The sequence below is a fragment of the Wyeomyia smithii genome, chromosome 2 (assembly GCF_029784165.1).
Source record: "Wyeomyia smithii strain HCP4-BCI-WySm-NY-G18 chromosome 2, ASM2978416v1, whole genome shotgun sequence".
NCBI classification, from domain to species: Eukaryota; Metazoa; Arthropoda; class Insecta; order Diptera; family Culicidae; genus Wyeomyia; species Wyeomyia smithii.
This window is the reverse complement of record NC_073695.1, coordinates 64,385,319-64,404,272: the sequence shown is the minus strand read 5'-3', so window position 1 is coordinate 64,404,272 and position 18,954 is coordinate 64,385,319. Positions and strand designations below refer to the sequence as shown.

The 18,954-nt window shown below is 35.8% G+C and overlaps 1 protein-coding gene across 1 annotated transcript in view; it reads left to right on the top strand.

Moving 5' to 3' along the window:
- Positions 1-8,292: 8,292 nt before the first annotated feature.
- The window catches only part of LOC129724992 (FMRF-amide neuropeptides), a 70,963-nt gene continuing 60,301 nt past the window's right edge, over positions 8,293-18,954 (top strand). Inside the window, exon 1 of the mRNA XM_055680337.1 lies at positions 8,293-8,551. Within this exon, the coding sequence (XP_055536312.1) occupies positions 8,518-8,551 (34 nt within the window). The 5' untranslated portion in view covers positions 8,293-8,517. The remainder of the gene's footprint in view (positions 8,552-18,954) is intronic.

Sequence of the window (18,954 nt, the reverse complement as noted above, 5' to 3'; positions counted from 1 at the left end):
ATTGTTATACATTTTATCTATTCAACAACATATTGGTTATTGTTATCCATCATGTGGTTATGCTGTTATTATCGTTTGAAAACTGATGCAGCATTTGCCAGTTTCATTACCAATTTTACAAAATGCATCCCAGTATAGTAAACAAAGACGTAGCCCACGTCAAAATAAAAATTTACCAAGTTCTCAATTGATACTTGCTAAAGTCATTTGTTTCAATTCATCACCGCTCAAATAGTCAACGGAAGTCTTTTTCCAACAGAATCAGGAATAATTCCTTGCTCCTGATGACGCTTTCGGCAATCTGAACGTACTTCCCACGCATGTACTTCGATATTTCAAAAATAAAATTAAATATTCATCAGTCTTCGTAATAAAAATAAACCATTGTTTCATTCGCTTTAAACTTGATAATTGAGCTGCAAAACCGCTGCGTGCCTACTTTATTGATAACAAGAACCATTATCCGATTTTAGTCAAAAATTAGCGTATTTCGCTGAAAATAAATGTTTGAACTAATTTAGAAGTTTTGTAGAAATTAAAATTATTCATTAACTATTAAATTATAGATTTGTTTGTCCTGATAAGGACAGTTTTTGCATTGAAGCAATTACCCCCATGTCTATACTGCTTTTATGCATGAAATGGATCTTCAGACTATGTTCCCCAACCAACATTGCACTTTAAATTTGACGCTCGTTTTTCTTTTCTCGCCAGCAGCAGTACCGAAATATCTTCCGAGAAATGATGCATATGCAGCACATACAGCTGTACAGCTTTTGCAAGTTCCGTCATTCTCGCTTTTACGTTTACGAAGCTGGTCGTTTTCATTGCCTTAAAGAAGAAACAAGACGCAGTTGTATTCACTACAAATTTTCGGGCAATGGTGAATTGAAATAAGACCAACAATATTTGGCGACAAAAATAATTTACACTGTACAAATCATAACAAATTGTTGAATCATGTGACTCCGTAAAAACTATATGCACGTGTAGTATCAAGTTCACCAGTAAGAATTAGAAACAAATATTCTGTAGTATACAAATATTTTGTAGTGACGGTAAATTTGACAAAAATAAGAGCGAGGAGATGAATATAGGAGCGATTGCCCTATATTCTTTGCGGGGTAACATGGGCATTTTTACAATAAGCAGGGGAATCACTATTAAATAATACTGGTCGACGAAAGTGAAAAAAGTATAGGTACGCCCTAGAGTTGAAACTGGAAAAAACCAATGATTTTAGCTCTTCAACCGTAACTGTAAATTCTTGTAAACGTTGGTGCCCCTAGCCAGCTTGGAACAGCGTCCAAGGGCCGCAAAGTAATTGCTCACCGGGTTCGTCACTTCTATGTTTGATTAAGGGAGGGGGGCCCTATTCATAGGGATACCATCCGTCCTGATTTAGCAGGACATGTTCTGATTTTGAAGTCCTATTTGGGCGTCCTGATTTATTTTTTATATTTTTGCATTTGTCCTGATTTTCTTGAGATATTTAACTTTGTTGTGTGGCAATAAGCAGAATTTTTCAGAATTGCTCAATAAGTGTTTTCGATTCCAGGTCGCAACCAAGGTTGTTAATTCGATAAATTATCGTCGATAGTCGTCATCGCCGATATCGATAACGTCTGATATCGTTATTACCGATGGCGATAGCGTCTTTAAACATTAACGTCATCGGCGATGACGATAGTCACCAAACGTTATCAGCTCGCTAACGTCTTTTGTATGTTTTGTCTGCTGTGGTTGCAATTCGGTTTATTCGAGTTGAAAGAAGGCTGTTCGCACCTACGTGAACTCTCGTATGTAATTGTCAAAATGTGCGTGAAGACAAAAGCAAAAATATTTCCTTCCTTCTTTTTCGCACGTAGAAACCAAACAAATATCAGCAACACCGTCAACGCGAATTGGATCAAAAAGTAGGCACTGGGTGAGGAAGCGTTTTTTCACTTCGAGGGGTGGAGACGAAGCATCACTAGGCAACAGGAAAAAACTTTTCCTCGTTTGTTTATGTTTCGTTTCTCATCATGATAAGGAATGCCTCAGTTTTAATTGTTTCAAATTGTGAAATGCTTTTTGAAGCACGAATATGAATAGCAATGTATGTGGCGTTGTCAGATTTATGATTCAATTCCATCTGAATGATATATCTGATGATGCGAAAATAAGTATGGCAGTGGTTGTTCATAAACAAACGTTATCGATTTGATACCGTCCAGTAGCTATCGTCCTTGGCAATGACGATAATGTCTGAAGACGTTAGTGCATCGGCGTTTACGATAACTTATCGATTAACAACCTTGGTCGCAACGCTCATTGCGATCGAAATTTTTCATTGGTTGAATCTCACTAGAGTAATAAGACGAATCTCTCACGCGTTGACCGTTACCATTAAGCATCTGGCATTTGTTAAGTTTAAAGCATAGTTTACAGTTCCAAGCGAAGTGAAAATTTTGAATTTTCGCTAGCGAATTCTGTCGTTAAAACCCGGTTGTGGAACACACAAGTATTTCACCGGCCTGCAGTTTACAGTTCATGTGAAGCGAAATTCACGAGCTTACACTTCGAGCGAAGTGAAAATTGCGCAAAACTGACAGGATATGAACGCGCTGAAATGTCAAGATTTCGCTACCTACTTCTTTTTTCACGTGTGTGCATGCGTGAAAAAAGCAAGTCCAAGTGAAAAAGATGCTATCCACCAGAGATGCCAGATGTTTTTGAAAAATGTCTGCAACTGCTCGAAAACCCGGAAAAATCTGCTTGATATCTGAAAAAAATCTCTCCGTGGTTCGAAAAAATTTCGCTCACGCAGGCAAAAGTCTGTAAAAATCTGCATACATTATGAGAAAATCTGCGTAAATACAAGGAGACTCTGACAACAATCTGCAGAAACTATTGTAAAACTGCAAATATCTGCGAATCAATAAAAATCTGCACACGAACTCTAAAAATCTGCGTTTTGCAGACAAATCTGCACATCTGGTTTCCCTGCAATCCACAAGCTTTGATTTCGCTGGATCGAGTTTGTTTACAGTTCTAAGCGAAGTGAAATATCGATAACTTGCGTTTTGACGTAGAATACGTCTTACGGCAACAATTACAGGGACCTAATTTCAATACAGGGATCCAATTTCAAAACCGAAAACATCGAGAGCGTCACAAAAATTGTCCAATTTCAAACGCTTTAAACCCAGTCAGTTTCCAACCGATTTCTGTCATTTTTGCAGCAATCGATGGGAAAATCATTTAAGCACCCGTCCAAATGCAGAAAATTGTAATCTGATTGTTCAAACTATTGTAATATTGAAAATTGTTGAACATTGTCCAAACGCAAATGTCGACTTTTGATTGGTCGCTTGCTGCCTTTCCCTAAAAAGGACGACAGAATGGAGCACCTAGTTAGCCGGGAATGCACTCTTCGGGCTATATAAGAGACTGTTTCTCCTCAAGCAAATCAGTTTACTAGCAGCAGGCAACAGCAGCGGACATCAACACCGATGGCAGTAGGTGAAGTGGATCAGCATCGAGCAACAGCGGCGGTGGTAGTGGTTAGCTGCAGTTCTTACCTATTTCAGTTCGGCTTGCCTTAGATCTGAGTTGGACCCCACCAGCGGTAATCCAATTCAGATATCGTTGGGTGAATACAACCCGAAAGTTAAAGGGACTCGCACCGTCAGGTGGTTTGAGAAGCGAGTGTATGTTTATAGCGTGAATGTGCATCTCTATAGCTTGTGTGGCTTGCTATATAGCGTACGTGGCTTGCTATATAGCGTGTGTGGCTTGCTATATAACGTGCGGCTAGCGTGCGTGGCTTGCTATATATGCTATATACAGTAAGCTTCCGTTTTTGGCAACAAAATTTTAAATTTCACTTGCCAAAACTGGAACCGTGCCAAAAACGGAAACTTTTTTTGCCATTAATAAATTCCATTTGAGACTTCAAAATTATCATGAAAATTTATTTATTTATGTGATTCAATAGGGTTTCAACAATATCCGTCATATACCTATAGCGTACAGTAATAACAAATTTCAAATCGCATTACTTGTACAACAGCGTCTGTGAAGTCAAACTCTCTGTTCCATTTGAAAGCAAGTGGGTAGAAACGACGGCTGGTTTTCGTTTGCCAGACCTGTTATCTACGACAATGCGTTGTTTACAGTTGAAGTCAAATACGCTAAAGTCGTTTTAACGCGGTTGATAAGTACCGCGTAAAAGGAATCCGCGTAAAAGAGAGCCGTGTAAATTTCGGAATCCGCGTAAAAAAACCGCGTAAATTCCGGAACTCGCGTCAAAAAAACCGCGTAAATAAAAGGAATCCGCGCGCATATGCCGGCGCCACGTAAAAAACCGCGTAAAAAGCGACCTTAGTGTACACGTTAAATTTAAATTACCCATTAATGAGAGAAATTTCACCCATATTTGAAAGTGTTGCACGACTTTTTATTGAGAATTTTTTTACCCATTTGATGAGTAACAGCTACCAATAAGTCTTTCGATGAATTTTCAATTAAATTTCAAAATTTGAATTTAGCGCTTTGTGATATACAGAGGATAGTCAAAATAAGTAGGATAGGCAAAATTTTGATGAAATTTGAAATGCTGTAGCTTTGCCAAATATTAATCGATTTTAATAATTCGAACACCATTGAACTGGAAAACTTTAAAAGTTTCATTTACATTTTACATTTTTTGATGAACCATTCGCTTCAGAAATGGTTTTGTCATCTATGCCAATGATGCAAATAACTATTTCTATCAGGTAACCCAATACCAAATTCATCCAAAAATTAGCAGGTTTGACATGCCTACCGGAACTAAAGAATATTTTCTACATCCGGTGACCTAGGTCACATTTGTGGTCAGAAAATAAAACTTTAGAAGTTTTCCAGTTCAATGGGGTTCGAATTCTTGAAATCGAATAATGTTTGGCAAAGCTACAGCATTTCAAATTTCATTAAAATCTTGCCTATCCTACTTATCATTGTAGGGAAACTGCATTTAATCACGCTGAACAAATCCACAAACAAACGGGCAACCAACTTAATAGACCATTTGTTATTTGGCTGAAACTTTGCATAGATGTTTTTATAGGTGAAAGATGGCTTTTTGTGCTTATTTGTTTAATTTTTTGGAACACGACTCATTTTTGAGAAGCTATTGAAAAATGCCGTTTTGGAATGATATTAGTGATTACAAATATTTTTAGGTTACACAACATTTTTTTTAGAGTATATTTTATTCGGAAAGACAAAATTGTTATATAAAACTTTACCGAAGACGTCATGCAGATCAAACAAACCGTTTTAGCCCTAAAAATATTTGTAACTATGTACTATAAAATCTTGCCAAAAACGGAACCCTTTTGGTGCCAAAATCGGAGTGTGCCAACAACGGAGCATGCCAAAAACGGAACATGCCAAAAACGGAAACCTACTGTAGTTTATAGCATGTGTGGCTTGCTATATAGCGTGTGTGGCTAGCAGTATAGCGATTGAAATTTTCATTTATGCATAATTGCTAATAATTCACCTCATGTAGAATTAAATTATCACTGTAAATCATCCAAAACTAAATAAAAAATTTGCCATGTTGAAAAAAAATTCTCTTGTTAATAAATGGCATTGACAAACACAATTAACCTCGAAGTTTATCTGAAGAATTTCTGAGCTAGTGAGCCTGAATCACATAATTTTTCGCGCAAGTTATACTAATTGCAGTATTCAGTTGTAAAATTATCTACGCTATCGCAGAAAATTGTTATTTGAACTGAACTATTCAATAGATGGAGAATGCACTATTTGCCCTTGTCTATAGCCTCTTCGTAGCCACTGCCTAAATTAAGATATCAACTTGATACAAAAGACAGCCACAAAACAATTAAATTTCATTCTTGTTTTGGATACGGCAGCAAGTGAAACCGCGGTGCCGGCTACAGAGGTAAACGTCATCTGAAGCAAAGATACTATTAAATTAATTAACCCCAATTGAGTGTATTCCCAAACCTACGCTAAGAAAGACATTGACACAAGACAGGCTGTCGTATTCTACGTTACCTTTGCGGTCGTGTCTTATAAACAACCTCTTCCGCTTTTTCACGTGCGTGAAAAAATGCACATTTTGTATGAGATTTTCACTTCGCTTGGAACTCTAAACAGGTCTTAAGTTGAAACAGTTTACGTGTGTTGAATTTTTAAAGTATCTACTAAAACCCTATTTGGAGTTCCAAGCGAAGTGAAAATCTCATACAAAATGTTCATTTTTTTACGCTCGTGAAAAATGCAACCTGCAAAAATTTCACTACGCTTGAAACTGTAAACAAATACGATCCAGCGAAATCGAAGGTTGTGGATCTCATATTTTTCACTTGGGTTTATTTTTTTCACGCATGCAAACGCTAGTGAAAAAAGCAGCTGCAAGCGAAAACTTGCGTGCGTTTATATTCTGTCAATTGCAGCCAATTTTCACTTCGCTCGGAGTGTAAATTCGTGAATTTCGCTCCACCTAAACTGTTAACTGCAGGCTGGTGAAATACCTGCGTATTCCACAAACGGGTTTTCACGACAGATTTCGCAAGCGAAAATTTACGTTTTTTCACCTGTCAAATTTTTTACTTCGCTTGGAACTGTAAACTATGCTTAATGCGTAATAATTCAAAGTGGTTTGATGAAAGTGAATCGTCAGATATACACTCAGATTTTTTACTAGGTATTTTTGTATACAGTTTTTCGAATTAACGGTTTTCTCACGCGGATTTTTAAATCGAAGGATTTTTAAATTACGCGTTTGTATACGCGGATTTTTTTTATTAACTCGTTTTTCAGCGAGATACGTATCCCCGCGTAAAAAAAACTGAGTAAATAAAATATTACGTCGCAGACAGACGTCCAAGCTGAGTTCCAAACTTGTGTAAAGTTTTTTATAGTAACAATTCGTAACTAGAAAGCGATAGTACAAGTGATTTATGTGATAGTACAAGTGATTTATAACGCAACTCTCTTAATGAATAACTTAGTCAAATTGTACCAAGAAAAAATGTCCTGATTTCTAACTTCGACCAGATGGTATCCCTACCTATTCAGGAAGCTCGAAAAATTAAGAATTTTCGTGATTTTTTTTTTCGGATGTTATATAAAACAAAATCAAATACCCGAACACTTCACTTTACTCTTAACATCACGAAAATTCATTATTTTCCGACTTTCCAGAATAGGGTCCCCTCTTAAGGGAAAACTTCATTTAAATCTCTGAAGATTTTACGCACTTCATACTTGGCTAGGAGCACCAACATTCACAGGAACGGGTGAAATAATTTTTTCTTTAATTTTTTCGAGTTTGAGCTCGATTTTCAATAGTTTTGAATAATGCTGTGTTAGTGTAGACTAGACTAGACTAGACTAGATTTTAAATAGTTTTGAATAAAAGTTCAAGCAATTTCCTAGATGTCACGCATTGACACTTTCAAAACTCAGTCCTTTTTAAATGCTATCTAGCTTAATTTTTGAAAAACCAAGTATGCAAAATAGCTTAGCTTAGTAAGGCTTACTGTAGTTGCTGATTCTGAACAAGTTTACCGATGTAAAAATAGTGTATTGAATAAATGTCCTTCAAAATTCAACCGTTTTAAAAGTACGGCAGTTGATCTAAAGTAGTTTTCCATCAATCGGACAGAAGAGCACAACACTAGTCCACATGAGCCAGCGACGATGTGATAAAACGAAGCTGTCTATTATTTTTATGTACCCCAACACTTCCGCCCACAGTATTCTTTTAATCATTAATCATCCGAAGCAGTCAAAATACGTATCTATTCAGCGCCGCGGATGAAGTCATCCTTCTTCAGTCCAGAGGGTCAGTTGGCTGATCTACGCGCGCGCGCCGGTTTCTTCCATGACATCAGGGGGGTGGAAAACATGTGAAATGAGGGCTTTCATGAAAATAAGGATTTAAATTTCATCTCCCATCATGTGCGTTTTAATTCTGGCCAGTGGACGGGAGCTGTTAATAAACATGGTGTGAAGCTAATAATCATAATCTGTAATAGTGATACCCACCGCAACAGCAACATCGTGCGAGTCAAGCGACGAACAACGCGCGTAAGAAGTCTCAGTTTTTCGCCCGCTTCCCACCACAGCCCTTTCGGTAGAATGGTTCAGCGACCGGAAGAAGTGTAGTGCGTTATCGGGTGGCGGCGCGGTTTGCTGTACTGGCAGGTCCTTACTCAACGCCTAGCAGCACATGTTCCAACTTCACATTCCGACCGGCCGTGTGTTATAAAACCGATGCGATCTTGGGCGCTACGGTTAGAAGATAAAAACTGCTGGCGAACGCTGGAGCATCGGATGCTGCTGCAACACGGATAAGGCGAATGCAGAGACCACAGGTGATGCCGCTCGGAAAAGGCTTCGCGCTTTCGCAACGATGAATGACGTTCGTCCGATTGAATTGTAGTGTGTGTTTTTGTATGAACTTAGTTTAGTTTTGGATTTGGTATAAGATAGTGGATCTGCCCAAGAAAGATGATTATACTGATGGAACGAAACTTTAAAATTGGTGAGTGTTGAATTGTGTTAAGTAGGGTGGTTTTAAGGATTACAGTGCGGGTTTCCCAAAATCAGCTCTCCAACTTTCGTGCATAGATTGACATTTTTTGGAATCGCTTAAATTGAGAGCATCGGTAAAAGTTCCATATAATGTTTTATACCGAATCACTTTTTTAATAGAAGAACGCAGGGATGCTGAAAAAGTGGTATAACTTCTAGTCACGATCGGAGGGTCAAGTTTTGCAAAGTTGTTTCTCTTAGCACTTTTTTTTATCTGAGCAACGCGAGTGCTAACACATCCTCACCATATCTTAAACTCTAGAAGTAAAACTTACTGTGAAAAAGTAATCCAGCTTGAAATAGGCAGCACATACATTTGAACAGTGCAATGTTTGTACTTTTTATTTGTCATAAAAATTTGGAACACTGTATTTAACTTATGAATAATTATACTTTACAGTCGGATGAAATTATTACTATATCATTATAAAACCCATATCAATCCATCTGGTGGTGGACCCAGCCTTTCTCATTCGAACTTATTATTTGTTCAAATAGAACTACACAACACTCCCATTTAAAATAAAATACAAAAATATATAAAATATAAATTCCGATAACAGTGTAATTGAATAGGATTTTATTGCGCCACTAGACCTTTTATTTGAGACTAATTTAGTGAAAACCGGTCCAACTATACTAAAAAATTTAGTGAGCTTAAGCAGTCTTTGGAATATGTTTCTTTTCAAAACGTGATTTCCTTCTTTTATACATATCTTTTATACATAATTATGAACCACATGTTTAATAATTAGTTTGAATTGGTTGTTTAATTTCTGAGATAATGAAATTTCATGATTTTCACATTTTAATACACGGTGCCTAAACTAAAAATCCGATTACAATGAAGTTCAGTTCACTAGACCTTTCATTTCAACTAATTTCGTTAAAACCGGTCTAGCCATTTCTGAGAAATGTTAGTGAGGTTAAGCAGTCTTTGGTATATGCTTCGCTTTTATAACGTGATTTGACATTTTTATAAATAAGGGACAAAGTTACTAACCAATTACAATGAAATTCAATACCAACCTATGGGACCTATGGGAACCGGTTCAGCCATCTCTGAGAAAAGTGAGTGAGTTTAACCAGCCTCTGGAAAACATTTCTTTACATAACTTTTGAACTATATGTTTAATCTTTATGAAATTTTTAAGTTAAGAGTTCTGAAAATAGCCCGTTCATTTGACATCAGTTTTGTTGAAATCAGTTGTGTAGTTTCTGAGATATTGATGTTTCGTGATTTTCACATTTTGATACATAACCTCTTAACCAAAAATCCGATTACAATCAAATTCAATAGCAACCTATGGCGCAGCTAGACCTTTCATTTGCAATTGATTCCACGAAAATCGGTCCAGCCATCTCTGAGAAAAGTGAGTGAGAAAAAAAAGTTGCAAATACACACACACGCACACACACACATACACACATACATACATGCATACAGAAAATGCTCAGCTCGTCGAATTAAGTCGAGTAATATACGACATTCAGCCCTCTGGAGCACTTTCATACCTTTAGTTTTTTCAGTGATTGCTATACCTTTTTAGGAGCAAGGCAAAAAAGTTTTTTTATAGAGTTTATCTAAACCGGTCTGGTTTTGTTGCTTGTGTCAATTAAACTGATATACTAATATATTGAAACTAGCCGATCCCCGGCCCACGTTGCTACTCCTTCTAGTCTGCGAAAATTACCATGTATCTCAAAAATGTGTTATAACTTCAGAAAAATGTTGAAGAGAGATAGTTATGGGGTTGTTCCCATCTTCCCGACAACGGACTTTTCGGACTTTTCGGATATTTGCTCGAAACAAGAAGAAGAAGAAGAAGACAATGCAAACGGCATTTCGATTGCGTTCCAGATCGCAAAACGACACCTACGGGTTAACCCAACACGCCTCACTGTGCGTCGACAGCGGCAATGTAGTCTTTACTTGGCTTGGCTGTACACTAGGGTGCCAATCATCGTACGGAAAAAAGTGACCAGAAAATTTCAAAAAGAAACCCCATACAAAATGTTCAGCTGCTCGAAAAAACACCCTGTGCAAAATTTCAGCTCAATCGGACTTTATTTTTTATTTTTTTTTATTTTTTTTTTAAAGGGGGGGATTTGTTAGTAGCTAAAGTATTTATGATAAATATTAGTGAATAATGAGTATATGTGTCCAATCACAAATGGTGACTTCTCAACACTGTTAGAAATTTGTAATTTTAATTGTTAGGATTTGTTTGCTTTCGCAATTAGGACTTATCATTCGTAGGGATTTAAACCTATTTGTCAGAAAATGGGGAAGAAACTTGCAACTAACTTAATTGCTAACTTATTGGCTATAAAGAGAGCTTATCGTAGCAATTGAGGATTGCGACAATTTTTGTTGGAAATTGTTAATAATTTTATTTGACATAGCTTCTAATGGTTCAACACCAGTAAGTCTATGTAATTCGAGTGTACCAAGGAGGACGCTTCAAAATCATTTTCAGAATTTTATTCTGAATCCTTTCGAGCGTTTTCTTCCTTGTTGAACAGCAACTTGACCAGATCGGTACAGCATAAAGCATTGCTGGTCTAAAAATTTGTTTGTAAATCAAAAGTTTGTTCTTTAAACAAAGTTTAGAATTCCTGTTAATGAGAGGATATAAACATCTCGTATATTTGATGCACTTGGCTTGTATACTCTCAATGTGCTCTTTGAAAATAAGTTTTTTATCATAAATTAGTCCCAAGTACTTAACCTTGTCGGACCAACTTAAAATAACCCCATTCATCTTGACAACGTGATTATTGTTTGGCTTGAGGAAAGAAGCCCTAGGCTTATGCGGAAAAATTATCATTTGAGTTTTAGAAGCATTGGGAGAGATTTTCCACTTTTGCAGGGAGGAAGAAAAAATATCTAAACTTTTCTGCAATCGACTGCATATGACACGAAGACTTTTTCCTTTCGCGGAAATGCTTGTGTCATCGCAGAACAATGACTTTGTGCATCCTGGAGGCAAATCAGGAAGATCTGAAGTGAATATGTTGTGAACTATTTGTCAGAAAAGGGGAAGTAAACTTGCAACTAACTTAATTGCTAACTTATTGGCTATAAAGAGAGCTTATCGTAGCAATTGAGGATTGCGACAATTTTTGTTGGAAATTGTTAATAATTTTATTTGACATAGCTTCTAATGGTTCAACACCAGTAAGTCTATGTAATTCGAGTGTACCAAGGAGGACGCTTCAAAATCATTTTCAGAATTTTATTCTGGTGCAAAGCGATTGAAGTTTGGCCTTTCGAAAACCGAAAAATCACCCAAGGGGGAGGGGGTACGTGAAATTTCGGTTGTCGATTTTTTTTTTGATGCCAAATGACTTAAAAACGCATGAAATGTCGAGAATTGCTGTCATCTAAAAATTTTTTATATAGCAAAAATCGACTCTCTGGGACTTAGTCGTTTTTTCAATTGTGGAAGGCTGAGTTTAAAACATTTAGTATTGATTCAATGAAATTGAACGCTAGTCTCTCGAAATAGCCTGTTTAATGATTTACACTATAACTAGCATCGAATACATTATGTTTCATTGGGGTGGTTCATTTATTCGACATAGGGTGGTTCAAAATATTGTGTAAAAATGAGTATAAAATGAAAAAAAAATCACTTTTCACTGAATACCAATAGAAAAATTCCTGAAAATATAGCAAAGCAAAGCCTTGATGCTACATTCCGATTCGGAACTTGACCTTCTGTTTACTATACACAGACTTCGCAGCCAACCGTTAGAAGTGTACAGGACAATTGCGGGGCTAGCGCTACGATCCTACTGACACTAACAGTCTCTCCCGAGACAAGACTCGAACCTACGACGGCTGGCTTGTTAGGTCAGCATCGTACCTCGAGACCAGCTGGGGAGGCCTGAAAATATAATATTTGTTATATAATTGTCGTTGGGGTGGCAATGTTGAATTGGAAAAAATACCATGTAAAATGGCAAGATATTACAAAACAAATTTACAAAATGTTTCAAAAAACTACTCTGTGCAAAAAAAAAATCTCTCAACCAAAATTAAGATTGTGTCTCGCGGAAAATGTTGAATGCTTTCATGTCATTTGCAAAATCACAAACGGGTGGTACATGGAATTTGAATATTTGGAAAATGTTTTCTATTCCAAGTGTCTTAAAAGTACAAGAAACGATGAAAACTAATGGAATATGTTTTTTTTAAATTTTGTTTGAAAAATCTACTCTCTAGGACACTTGTACTTGTTCTTTCGAATGTTGTATCAGACAATTTATTCGTTTTATTTACCACAATAATGTCCTTTGCCAACACTTGATCGATAACACAGTGCTCTAGCTTATACAATCGGACAATAGACTGTATCGATGTTATTCGGTGATAATGAGAGTATTAGGATCTCAATCAGATACACAACACAATTGACTCGTTGTTTCTGGGTTTGCATCGTTTTGACAGTTCGACCATACATTTTCTGTCAAGTTTACGTCATTAGAACGTGAACGTGCTCATTGGCTGAAAAATTGCATAGACGTTTTTATAGGCAAAAGATGCCATCTTGTGCTATTGGTTTAATTTTTTGAAGCACAACTCATTTTTGAAAAGCTATTGTAAAATGCTATTTCGGATAGGTATTGACGATTACAAATATTTTTAGAGCCAACACGGTTCGTTCGAGCAGTGTGACGTCTTTGGTAAAGTAGTAGATAATAATTTTGTCTTAAAAAAATATATACACTCTAAAAACAAATTATGAAATTTTTGAAAAAAAATTAAAAGAAAGCTAAAAATTAATTATCCAAAACAGCCCATTTAAAAAAACTGTTTTTTTTTTTTAAAACTAAGAAAAAAGTTATTATTCACAACTTTGCCAGATACACTATGCCAATCAAATAAACCGTTTTGACTGTAAAAAATATTCTTGTTTCCTCATAGAGTGCTCTATTGGAAATTAAAAATATGTCTACAGTCGAAACGGTTTGTTTGATTGGCATAGTGTCTGCGGCAAAGTTGTAGATAATATTTTGTCCTTCCAAAAGAAAAATATGCCTTTAAAAATAAATACCTAATTGGAAAAATATTTTTTTTTTCAAAAAAGTTTTTATTTTTCAAAAAATGATAACTTTTTTTTCTTGATTTCTGAATGATCGGATTGGTTTCATTGTTTTGGTAATCTTTTGTAGGTTTTATTAAAAAAATCAGATTTTTGAAAAAATAGCTGTTTTGAATAATCAATTTTTAATTTTTCTTCTATCTTTTTTTTTGATTAAATAATTTTTTTAAGTGTAATTTTTTTTGGAAAGACAGAATTATTATCTACAACTTTGTCGAAGACGTCACACCAATCAAACGAACCGAAGTGCTTTTTTATTTTATACCAATTTTTCACAATATTATGAACCGCCCTATGCCGAATAAATCTACGAAACATAATGTATTACACTAACGAAACATAATGTATTCGATGCTAGTTATAGTCATTATACAGGCTATTTCAAGAAATTAGTGATCAATTACAAAAGATAAATTCTAAACATTTTGAACTCCGCCGAAAAAACGATTCCGTCTCAGAGAGTCGATTTTGCAAAAAAAATTTTGCATTTTTGGCCAGCCAAAACATAAAAATCTCGCTTCAGCTATGAGACGGAATCATCGCATCTTCGATAAAATCAAATGCGACCCCCTCCCCGCAAAAAGGCGAGAATCATGTGATGCCAAATAGTTATTGTATCTTTGAGTATCCCTTACACTCTTGATATTAAATTAAACAGATTTCAAATAAGTTATTTAACGTCGAGATAAACTCAATTCAATATTGTAGGGGAATTGGGGCAAAATCGACATGTTGCTGACATTTTACGTAGATCAGACACCTGCCAATCGATTTCTGAGACTTTTTTACTCAATATAAGATATAATTTGACTACCACTTTTAGATATTAGCGCATTACCATTAATGCTAAGACATACTCGATAATAATTTGCTCTGTTAAATATACAAAAACCATTTATGTGAAGAAAAATATACTAAAACCATGCCAAAACCGGTTTCGTAGAATCACCGTTTTGAGCTCAGTTTTTGTCCGATTTAAGATCTGTTTTTTAGAAGATGGGTAAGAAGATGCTAATATGTGGACAAAATCATAGAGTTTTGATATTTGATCTTATAACAAAATGGCGTCGAGAAAACATCGAACATGATATTTGATCTTATAACAAAATGGCGTCGAAAAAACATCGAAGATGGCCGATGATCGATCGATACTTAGATCACTTTCAAACTATCCGTCTTGCTCGAAATGAACCCAGTCGATGAATGTTAAGAGGAAGATTAAAAGGAGATAACTGCTGATAACGAATACACCGCTTGGAACAATGCAAATTGATGGTTGAAGAGTAACCCCTGATTTCAGCTCTGAAAGAGTTTCCGTTTTGAAATTTGAATGCGAAAAAGAAGAGAGTGGCGCTATATAAGCGATTGGAAAGCGTCGTCAGTATTTTTGGAGAAAACAAGAGTCTCAAGTTGGCGAATGCAGAAGCATAGCCAATCAAGTAAACAAAGAAATATATTTTTTGAAAGTCTGTGTAACGTTAAAAGGGAGAAGTGTATCTCAAATAAAAATTTGATAGTAAGGTGTAAAGTGACTGAATATCAAATTTAAACCAACATCTAAAGGCAGTGTATCCCACAGCACGGGAGGCTTTGGTATTATTGCTGGAGTCGAGCGTCGTCGCTGCGATCACGGTGAGTCAAGCTTGATGCGAATAGTGTGTGCACATGCTGCGACAAGGGAAATCGATGCAGAAGAAGATCCGCGAATTGTACAAATTGTAAATAGTGTAAATAGTAGCCTTAGGAATTAGAAATTATAGAAATTAGGAATTAGAATTCTCATTCTCGTAACCCTATAACCTTTTGGGACGGGGAGATTCTGTTAAGTTTTTATTTTCCACTGCCATACAGGAAATTACAGCAGGCAGCTGGTGTCTACTCATGAAGTCTGTGTCAGGTGTGCTCGAATGTGACTGGTATATTGTTCGTGAAAATTCAACCTTGAAACTTTCATGAAATTTTCACTGTTTAACAATGAAGTTACAATGATAACTGAAGTATCACAAAATTGTCCATCATTTTATTAATCCAACGACATATTGATTATTGTGATCGATCGTGTGGTTACATCAGTATTACCGTTTGAAATCTTTCATTCCAACGTTACACCTTGGTTTTAGTTTCTGCAGAATGTATCTCAATATAGTGCGGTTAGACGTAGTCCTACGTCAGAAAAATCTAAATTAATATGACTGATATGATATTTTTATTTATATCAAAATACATTATATCAAAAGTGTGACAACTTTGAACCTTTTTTTAACTTTTCTGATTATGAACAGAGAAGCTTCATGTCAGTTAACAAGAGTATCCATGACGTGACTTGATACTATATAACTTAACTAGATGTGATGCATAACATGTTGTGATATAACGAAAAATGACATGATATGACATGACATTGAACAGGGCATAGGTGATGAGTTTTGAATCTATTGAGAGCACAGGAGGTACCTTCCTTAATACAACCACTCTGCTGAGGAACAGCGAAGCTAATTTGAATATATTTCTGTAAGATAGAGCAAAACTGATTTCACAGTACAGCTCTCGAGTGCACATTTTTACAATGATTAGCACCTTTAACAAAGTTTGGTATTGCATAAATTTCCCAAATGTCGAAAGAAAAGTGATTAAAGCTATTCCAGAATGAAGCATTTTTCAAGATTCAGTATTTATTACAGGAGCCTGTATTTTTAGTTTTGTAACGGTACATCCTGCGTGAAAATGACAATTAAAATCAGTGTACGCGGTACACAGCGTTCTATACTGCCTGTGATCGCATAATTGTAACATCCGACATAATCCGACATAATTGTCACACCTCTTAACTTTTTCAACTTTTTTGTCAAGAAAGCTTCCATCCAAATCCACATCTACATCCTTTGGAACTCGGAAGTTATTCTGGTCCGATAACCAACCACCGGTGATCCGTTAATGATGTTCAGCTCATGCTTGTTGGATACAAGAAAAACTTCATTCCGAAAGTAGTGACGGCATAAAAGTACCATTGCAAAAATTCAACCGATTCGACTTCAAAAGTAATGTTTTATGTATACATAGTGTAAAGTAATGCTTTTTTCATGATACTAAGTTTAGTTGAACTATCTATTTGCAAGAATATAATGGGAACAATGCATTTAAGTCAAAATATTAAAGTTTCATTTGCTCGAACAACCAATTTTGCAAATGTTACAATTAGGCGGTTATAGGCAGTATATACAGTCGAACCTCTATATAATGTACATTTCGAATTTTAACCCTGGAAAGATAGTCTGCGTCAATTTGACTCCTCGCTTTCAGTAATTTTCTTTTTTTTAACAGTGCGTCGGTCTTTTCTCGTTTTTTTCTTAATCAATAAAGAAATATTAAAATCCAAGTTCTGGGGTTTGTTATTTATAGATATGTTAGTACAGTAATGACCATTCATCGATAATTTATGAAGTAAATGAAGTATTTTCAATTATTCAAAAGTCGGGAGTCAATTTGACGCATGATTATCCTTTTCCGCAGAACAAAATATGATTATCTTTTCAGGGTTTATATTGAATTGCACCTTATGAATCATGAAACATGTTTAGCAGTATAGTTTCAAATACTTTATTTCGTAGTATTTTGTCTACATATAGTTCATTTTGGAAACAGAATCCAATTACAAGTGTGAAACATCTTATTTTATTGACCATTTCAAATAATCATTTTTTTGGGGCCTTATTATGGGGAACTTCTGGTCTCCTGAGACAGTTCGTCTCCAACAAGTAGATCATCTAGTAAACACGAAAGGATCAAATAGTGCCTCGAAATTTGATAACTATGAACAGGGGAATCTAGTCAGGTTTTTTAACATGAGGAAGCCCGTATAAATTATGAAGTTTTCGTTGGTGAATGTCTAAGATTCATATATTTTTTTTTGGAATAGGGTAGGGAACATATTCTAAGCAGCTTCAGGAATCGCCTGTGTATTGAGACGAAATAATCGAAATGTGTTGGTTGAAATTCAAACAGGAGTATATCAATCTGTTCTCTATCTTTTTCTCTGTCAGAACTTGTTTTCAGATTGTAAAACTAAATTAGCAAACTTTAACAATAAACAACTAAAGTTACAAACCGAGGGACACTATTCCAATCACCCCTAACCTATTTTAAGCAGTTTCCATCTGTTTTGCAGGCGTTTCATTTTCAGCACCCGAAGTGGCTCCTGAATGGCTGCAATGTAGGTCGATTTGTTTCGAATGGTGATTATTCACAGATTTCTTTGTGATTAACGGTATTACTTAAATTCGTAAGACAGCTAGACAATCGAAGCTTTCGTTTCCATCATTGAAATTGTCGATTTTGATCAAAACTCAGGAGTTTAAGGCTTGCTTTCTTCGACTGATTGAAATAGGCGCCACTGCTTAAGCCGTTCCCTACCCTATATATAAACTAGTCCTCGTGGAATATGGCTTATGCAATTGGGTTGTTAAGCTTTTCATGGATTTCTTAATTTTATATATCTGCCTCAAAAGTGTAATTTCCTGAGCAAAACGTGATATTTTAAAATTTTATATCATTGTCCTTCGATTTTTAAATAAAGAAAAAAAAATCGCACTAAATCGCTTAAATGACAGTTGGTACATGGGCGAACACTAGGGCGCCAATCATCGTATGGAAAAAAAGTGACCAGAAAATTTCAAAAAAAAAACCCTATACAAAATGTTCACCTGCTCGAAAAAACACCCTGTGCGAAATTTTAGCTCAATCGGACTTAAAATGGGGTGGCGCAAAGCGATTGAAGTTTGGCCTTTTGAAAACCGAAAAATCACCCAAGGGCCCCCCGTACGTGAAATTTCGGTTTTCGAAATTTTTTTTTGATGCCAAATGACTTAAAAACGCATGAAACGTCGAGAATTGGTGTCATCTGAAAAAATTTTTTTTTTGCAAAAATTTACTCTCTGGGACTTAGTCGTTTTTTCAATTGTGGAAGGCGGAGTTCAAAAGGTTTAGAATTTATCTTTTGAAATTGATCACTAGTCTCTCGAAATAGCTTGTATAATGATATACACTATAACCAGCATCGAATACATGAGGTTTCATTAGGGTGGTTCATTTATTCGACATAGGGTGGTTCATAATAATGTGTAAGTCCCAGAGAGTAAATTTTTGCAAAAAAATTTTTTTTCAGATGACACCAATTCTCGACGTTTCATGCGTTTTTAAGTCATTTGGCATCAAAAAAAAATTTTCGAAAACCGAAATTTCACGG